The following is an 8,221-nucleotide window of genomic DNA, read 5'->3' on the forward strand; positions in this document are numbered from 1 at the left end:
ATTGATGCTTTTGTTTGTTTGCTGTTGTTTTTTTGCTTTAGAATCTTTCTTCACGTACAAACCCGGTATATTGTAATTATTAAGCTTGGCTACCTTACCTGCTACATTATGTCATTACAGGATACATCCGACACACGAGCCCATTCATCAGCGTCACCTATTTTTAAAACCTGCTCATGAACGTTATTGTTGTAAAAGAGCGCCCCCAGGTGTTGAGGTACAATAGTTCAAAGTTGGGTGAAAACTCATTTGGGTTGTACGATACAAAATTGAATTGAGCATTGGTGTCTTTTATCACAATATACGACTGCTTTATTAGACGACATAAACACAACGTTTTCATCAACAAAACAGTGACTGCTGCGGCAGACGATCAAAATACTGTATTGATTGGCAATGAAGAAGACCATTTATACAATCACAAGCTGCTACACTACAACTGATTAATTAACACTTGAACGACATCTTTTCGGTCACCATGCTTTTTGAAATTGATAGCTTCTTCTTGGTGCTGATTAATGCGACGGGCTACCAGTTTGGTACACTTTTGAAAATATTCATTCGCTCAAATTACCTTTAAGTATGTATTGTAGCTGATAATTATTAATTATCAATGAATAATATGAATCTATGTGAAGGTCGTGTTAAGGATTGCGCACAATAAGGACCACGGACCAACAAAGATAGAGAGGAAATATCAATCTGCAAAACTTGGTCGTCTCTGCAAGTGTTTTCCAGGAATTTGCAGGCGGGGTTTTGGGTGCTCTGACACCTGCTGCGTTTCCCCTTCCATTTTTTGGCATATGCTTAGGTGTGAAAGCCTCTCTGTGTTGTCTCAACGATAAAATGTAAGTCAGCCAAAAAATAAAAGAGTTTAAATAAGACGAATTTATGAAAAATGAGCGTTTGACTTGGCAAGTGTGTGAATTAGAGAGAGAGGGGAGGGCAATTTGAGCCGAACACAATTTATGGCGCGCACACAAACTATCACGCAAACAAACAGGTGTTTCAACGAACACATTAACAGTTGTCGTGGTGGCAGAACTGTGAAAATGTTTAGCATAAAATGAATGTATGTTGATTTATCCCGTGCCATGTTGTTACCGTCGATTATTTCTGGCAAATAATTGGTAAATGTAAACGTTAAGGGTGGACACTGTTTATAATAATGATGGGACCCTACTGACTTTGAAGATCGACAAAGGTATTTGGGCAATCGACACGCTTTGCAAAATCCTGATAACGATCCTGATTATTTGAATCTGGTGTGTTAGAGGAGGGAAACATTTAAAACGTGCAGAATAGGTGCCCTCGAGGAGCGAGTTGGCGACTTTTGTGCTAGACAAAGTAACACCACTTTTTCCAGATTGTAGTACAGTAATGCAGTTTGATTAACAGTTGACAATTGAGGTATGGTTTCTGGGCATTCAGATGACAGGACCACAAGAATATGAAGCCTCACTTTATAAACTTGCCAATTTTTCCCGTCACTTTAATTTGCCAGGGTTGTCAACACTTTTCTCTGCGGTGTCAAATTTACAAGATATATTTAGTTTTACTTTACAGGGACTTTGTTACTGTAATTACAGTTTTACAAATTAAATATGTAATTTCGTGTATATTTGTACTTAGTTTAAGATTCTAATCCTGTATATATATATATTTCACTTGAATCAACGATATGGGCAGCTGCACCGAGAAAAAGGAATAACATACCGTATACGTTTTCATTGGCTGAGGTGTTTTTAAAACCACGCCTCCATCAACCAATCAGAGCCCAAAACAATGAGCTTACGTGTTGGAGTTGCTGGGTAGACAACTTGAAAACGACGTAGTTCAAGTCATCACAAGACGGTGCCTGAGGACTGCAGACGACCATTGATTAATTTGTGAGTTATTAAAAATTGTACAATTCATAAGGTGTTGGTAAGCGTAGTATATTCTCATGCATTTTTGCAATTTTTTAAAAAAACGATACATTATATGCACATACTGACGCCTTATTTGCGTCTCGTCTTTTTAAACGACGTGGGTGCTAAGCCGACGGCAAACTTCACATCTACGTATCGAGCATTATCATCGATTTCTACTTTCCCCCTGTCAGTGAGCGGTCATGCTATATGCTACCGCTAGCCATTGTTTATCAACAGTGGGACTTTGAATGAAGGGGAACCGTGGGGGTGGGCCTCTGTTGCGTTGGTTCGTGTCTGGGCATGATTTTTTCGTCCGACAACTGCATTCTGCTCTGGACATTACAGGTTTCGACTAAATCTTCTTTTGCGGTTGCAACATCTATTTCCTGTTGTCGGATATGGCAGCTGACTGCGAGGCCTGGCTGAACTCGAACCCCGTCGGTGAGTGTGAGCCATTCCAAGCCATTTTATCAGCTGTGTTCGAATGAGGAGAAACGGCTCTGTACGTGGAAGTCGTCTTATTTTGGCACTCCTTCGCAATTCATCAATCGTGCAGGCAGGTAGAATGGGGATAATGCAGGGTTTGGTGTTGATTTTATTATTTTTTACTTATTTATAAGTGGCGGTTTAGTGGACATGCAGACATGTCACTGTACTGTATTTCTATGTTAATGAATACATGACGATGGCCTATTTAAAATATATGTAAACGTCACTCCTCATATAGTGTATGATGTCGTGTGATGTAATCTACATAATTACGTAGTAAAACATGACATGCAATGTAACAAATGCATTATTTAAAGATTGATGTCATGTTTTGCATTTTGGTCTATTGGTAAACAAGTCAAGCCTCACAGTTAGTTTTAGGATCTTTGTATGTTCGCCCACTGTTTGCTGAGATGTTCTCTAGGTACCCTTTTATCCCCTCACCTTTCAATGGTATGGGTTTTTTTGGTTTTGGCTTCAGCTTGTCCCATCAGGAGTGACCACACTGAGCTAAGGGCATGATTTGTTTGTCACGATTTTTACAGATGTTGCCATTCCTGAAACAACCCTTCTATTTTATTCGAATCCAGGCATTTATTGTTGGGATAGCAGTGCCCAGTAATCAAATCTTCACGACATGTATTTCCAGTGCAAACATGTTGGGTTAACCGCAGACTCTAAAATGTACATTGATGTGAATGTGTGTGAATGTTCATTGACCTCATGTGCCCTGCAATCGACTGGCAACCAGTCCAGGGTGTACCCTCACTCTTGCCCAAAGTCAGCAAAAATAGGCTGCATCTTACCCACAATCCCAATGAGGACAGGCAATATAGAAAATGTATGGCTCAGTGATATCATGTTATTCTATCGAACCGAATCAACTGTACTGTAGGTACACGACTAATCAAATCTTTTTAATCGAACAGAAGTCGACAATGGGAGTGACTCGTTTGTGTCTGAAGACGAAAACAACGGCGGTGCACTGACCGCCAACAAGAACATCAGCAACGAGATCAATGGCAACTGGCTGTTGTCGTCGAGCAGCAGCATCCACGAGGCACGTCTCAAGGCCAAGGCTAAACGAAGGCTCAGGAAGAACTCATCCAGGGATTCTGGCAGAGGGGACTCCCTTAGTGATAATGGCGATTTGGTCAGGGGGACAAGCGTGGCCCCCACGAGCCCCAAGAGTAAGCTGCTGGACAGGAGGTCCAGACTGGGTAAAGGCCGAGGTCTGCCAAAGAAAGGTAAGACAATGTATTAAATAATAAGTAATGACAGTAACTGTTGAGATATGCCAGAAAACATTTGTGATTAATGGATGTTATTGCCTATTGTTTTGGTTGACAAACTGGTTATTTTGCAAACATTGTGAGGGAACAGACAAACAGGTTGCTTTGAAGGTCTAATGTGATATACTGTAGAGGTACAGTTATTGTCTCGTGTTTTAACAAGGTATTTTGATGTCCTTTTTTATCCCATTTTAAATGGAACCTCTAAAATGACAAAATCTGATTCAATTACTGGTTGATTTTGTGCTTTGTCTCGTGGGAAATGATGGCAATAGAATTAATCTATGCCGGCAGAAGTCGGTCAAAATTAAACCTATATGGGGTAACTGTCTTACCTGTCCAACAACATGCATAAAAATGAAAAGTGGTTAACTTGGAAAACATTTTCATTAAGACACAAGTCAATAAAAAAACATGGTGTCGTGTGTGTGTGTGTATTCATGTTGCTGGGCCCATTAAACATCTCACTTTTTAACGATGAGCAAACATGAAAAAAAGTTAACTGCAAACCACATAAACAGCAATAAAGCTAACAACTGGCTTAACTTTGGTAACTGACACAAGACGAAACATATGGGACACCGCTGCAGTCTTTGTGATCTTCAGTTTTGACAGTTTCACCTTACACAAGTTTGGGGAATTTACAAAAAAAAAAGGTCTAGCAGCAGTACTACACTCCCACGATGAAGCCTATAGATCGTATTTCGAGTTTGCATATTCTCACACTTGCATGCAATGTTCTCTAAGATGTGTGCATGTGCAATTGTGCACAGCTCTTATACTCTTAGCACACCACAAATGTATGCAGCGCATTAAAAAAAAAAAAAAATCTAACCGGCACTGTATTGGCATTTTCATATTCGCCTCATACAAAAAAAAAATTAATCGTTACATGTGGTTGATGAACCAGGAAGCAAAATGTGTCAAAAAAGCATTGCAGACTGAATTGCGCACCACGTTGTGTAATCATTGTCGCATATACTACGCTCTTTGTCAAAGACGCACAATAGGTTAATTTTTCCTCGTCTCGGCGCCGATATGCTACTTCTTTACGGTGATATTACTGTTGATGTACCTTACTAATTATGGTTGGGCGATCGTATAAAATGGAGATATGAACATTCAAGAGATTAATATCGAAATGATGATATCAGTCACGTGACCTTGCCACGCTTGTGCTGCATGTAAATCTCAGTTAAATCAACCACATTCCTCCTCACAAGTCTGGCGTTGATTGGCAGTTAAAACCAGCAGATAGCAATCATCTTACAGAGGGAGGAGGGACACACGCAGCTGCTGCTGCCTAGACCGCGCACACACAAGAAATCCACTTCCATATTCGCTGTCAATTATATATGGACGGATGATACACATATTGTGTTTTAGAACATTACGTGACCATATTTATAATTTCAAAATTGAGCTTGTTGTACGAGCAGCCCACGCCTCGCTGATCCGTTCTCTGGGAGTTTACACATCACATCTCCATGTAATGCATCATTGCATACTGCATGCACAACCAACGAACGTCATGAATGTGGGTGAGTGGTTAACTCCCCTCCCCCATAACCCACACAACACATCTAGGCACATTCTGAACCACTTATCCTTACTACGGTCATGCACGGACAGAACAACATGTGCGTTGATGTAGTTAACACGCGCATGCAAACACACCAAACACTTCTGTTGCAGCATAAAATTATTTATCATTAAAGCACAGTTGCAGTACAATGTGAAGGTAATTATTTTTCATTTATTGTTGACTTTAATGTTGATGGCCGTCAGAAGTTCTAAAAAAAAACACTTTCCACATCCTTTTAGATTTATGGGGTTTTTCTCTTCAAAAAAAGAATTAGTTTTCACTGAACCCATAGTAATGTTGTTACCATATCGTTATCGAGATGTCTGGCAAAAAGTTGTGAGATGTTAAATTTTATTCATATCACACAGCTCTAATACTATTATAACATTACTCCTGCAGAGGGCTTGGTCTCTGTTAATTATAGGACTACCATTGAGTTGTGGCTTTTTGTATACCTTTGTGACATATGCCAACCATTTCACCTGTAACACTTGTTGCTCCGGTCCTCCGGCTATTTAAAAAAAAAAAAAATCATGGGTGAAATTGCTCAAACAGGTTGAAAACGAGAAAAAATGTTCTGATGTGATTGACAACACATTGAAAATGGATAGAAGAATTGGGTCATCTGCTCATTTAAACAATACGAAATCAATGGGAATCACAAACACGAACACAGAATCAGCAAAGTTAGTGAAACAAAATCCAAGTCACGCACAATTACTTTACATTCTTACTCTCGTCTTTTCGTAACCTTGCTGAGGCTGTTCCTCCTTCTGGAATTTTGAATACGTTTTGTAAAAAGAGCTTAAAAAGAGATAAAGACAAATGCAGCAAATGCACAGACTCAGGGTTTTCCTATGTCATGCAGATGTATACCCTTATACTGTATCATTAATGTCCCTGGTAGTTGGAATGAAATGCAATTTCTCTTTCCACAGAATTTAGCAGAACTTGTTGCACTGTATAGTTTGTGTTCGAATAATAGATGAGTCGCACTTGCAATTTTGAGGCCGGGCCTCTTCAGCTTTTAAAGTTTAGAAGCCATAACCCGTCTAAAAATGTACACACACACACACACACACACACACACACACACACACACACACACAGACTGAGCCAAATGTGTCCACATAACCAGGTGGTCTAAATATAGTGAGATGTCAAATAAAGCTTGGCACACAAGCTGCTTTGCTACACTTTTTTTCAAAGTGCCTGCAATCTGTTGCTGCGTGTAAGTTCTTCACAACAGAACTCAATACTGTACTGGCCAACGAATGCATGCAAAGCAGACTCCTTCGCAGTAAGGGGGTGGTCTTGCTTCTGGGATTTGTCTGGAACTGGTCTTGTTTTTGAGCCTTGGTGGTTCCCAACTAGCAAATCATTTTCATCTTAAGTATAAGAAAATCTTCCTTGAGCTGAGAGATGGTTTTAAATTAGATTCCTTTTTTTTTTTTTAATATACATGAGTCTACAAACCACTAAACGTGAGCATATAAATCAGGTCATTGTAGTAATTTACATCATTGGCTTTGATTGAAAACGTTTGCTTTTGAATTTTGTCCACAGGTGGGGCTGGAGGCAAAGGTGTGTGGGGCAGATCCGGTGAGGTGTATGAACCAGAACATGTAGATGAGAAAGACCCCAACTATGACGAAGCTCAGGTACTGACGGCAAAGTTAATCAACAGACTGCTTGTCAATAGCAACTGCCCGTTATCTTTATGAGAAGTGTATTTTTGAGAGAAGTCTTCTTTTGTCCCTCATTAAATGATGTACCTTATGTGTCTACTATTTCTGTTGCGACATTGTGCTTTAACACTAATGTTCATTTTAACCTTTCTCCAAATAAGGCCATTAATAGCAGTTTCATTTGTAATACCAACCTGGCTGCAGGGAGCAGAGTAAACCAAAACAGAACAAAAGCAAATGACATAAAACAATCCGTCTATGTATTTGTTGTGAACGTCTGGAATGTTTTGCCAGGAAAACTGCGTGTATGAGACTGTGGTACCCCCGCTGGATGAGAGGGACTTTGAGAAGACGGTCACGCCCATCGTGCAGGAGTACTTCGAACACGGAGACACAAATGAAGTTGCGGTAAGCACGAGGGGTGCAATCTATGAATAAGCGTAAAGACTTGAGCTTATACAAAGTGTTAACATCTCCCTCCTTGTGTAGGAATTGCTAGCAGATCTGAACCTGGGGCCCATGAGAAGCGAAGTGCCCTCGCTGGCTGTGTCGTTGGCGCTGGAGGCCAAGGCCAGTCACCGGGAGCTGACCTCCAGGCTGCTGGCTGATCTCTGTGGGCCCGTTTTAATTCGCAGTGACATGGAGAAGTCCTTTGACAAACTCCTACGAGAGCTGCCGGATCTGGTGCTGGACACACCTGGAGCCCCGCAGGTGAGTGGTTCTGTCATTAAACCCATCTATCAAATACAAAAATGCAAACCTCCTGTGTAGACATGCACGCCATGTACAGTGCAACTGATAGGACTATTAAAAAAGTGTGACTTATAGTTCCAAAAATACTGAAATTGTAAAGCTCATATTTTAGTGAGAGAGACTTTTTCTATGGTTAGCATCACACATTTGTTCTTAGCAATCCCTGTAATAATTTGTAACATCACAAAAAAACCCAAAGCAAAAGCAAAGTTAATCCTTCAGGTGCTTTGTTTGTCTGATTTTGTTTGTTTGAGGCATCCGAATTGGAATACTTCTGTGGCTTTCGAGTTTTTTGGTTCCGCACATAATGTAATATTCAAATCCTTGCAGTTCAAGCAATCCTAGATTTTTTGAGGGTTTAAACTTGTTTTGTTATATATTTCAAACATTTTATTCAAACTTCAAGCATGTTGTTGAGCTCTGTGTGTGTGTGTGTGTGTGTGTGTGTGTGTGTGTGTGTGTGTGTGTGTGTGTGTGTGTGTGTCTGTCTGTTCTATCTGT

At 40.2% G+C, this 8,221-nt stretch overlaps 1 protein-coding gene across 2 annotated transcripts in view; it reads left to right on the forward strand.

The window, feature by feature from the left end:
* The first annotated feature begins 1,778 nt into the window (after positions 1-1,778).
* The window catches only part of pdcd4b (programmed cell death 4b), a 10,328-nt gene continuing 3,885 nt past the window's right edge, over positions 1,779-8,221 (forward strand). For both annotated transcript variants that reach the window (XM_019876782.1, XM_019876781.1), the window contains exons 1-6: positions 1,779-1,889; positions 2,259-2,354; positions 3,332-3,649; positions 6,846-6,940; positions 7,262-7,375; positions 7,457-7,678. In XM_019876782.1, coding sequence (XP_019732341.1) covers positions 2,312-2,354; positions 3,332-3,649; positions 6,846-6,940; positions 7,262-7,375; positions 7,457-7,678 — 792 coding nt within the window. In that variant the 5' untranslated portion in view covers positions 1,779-1,889; positions 2,259-2,311. The remainder of the gene's footprint in view (positions 1,890-2,258; positions 2,355-3,331; positions 3,650-6,845; positions 6,941-7,261; positions 7,376-7,456; positions 7,679-8,221) is intronic.

The sequence above is a fragment of the Hippocampus comes genome, unplaced genomic scaffold (genome assembly GCF_001891065.2).
Source record: "Hippocampus comes isolate QL1 unplaced genomic scaffold, H_comes_QL1_v1.1 scaffold51, whole genome shotgun sequence".
Taxonomy (NCBI): domain Eukaryota; kingdom Metazoa; phylum Chordata; class Actinopteri; order Syngnathiformes; family Syngnathidae; genus Hippocampus; species Hippocampus comes.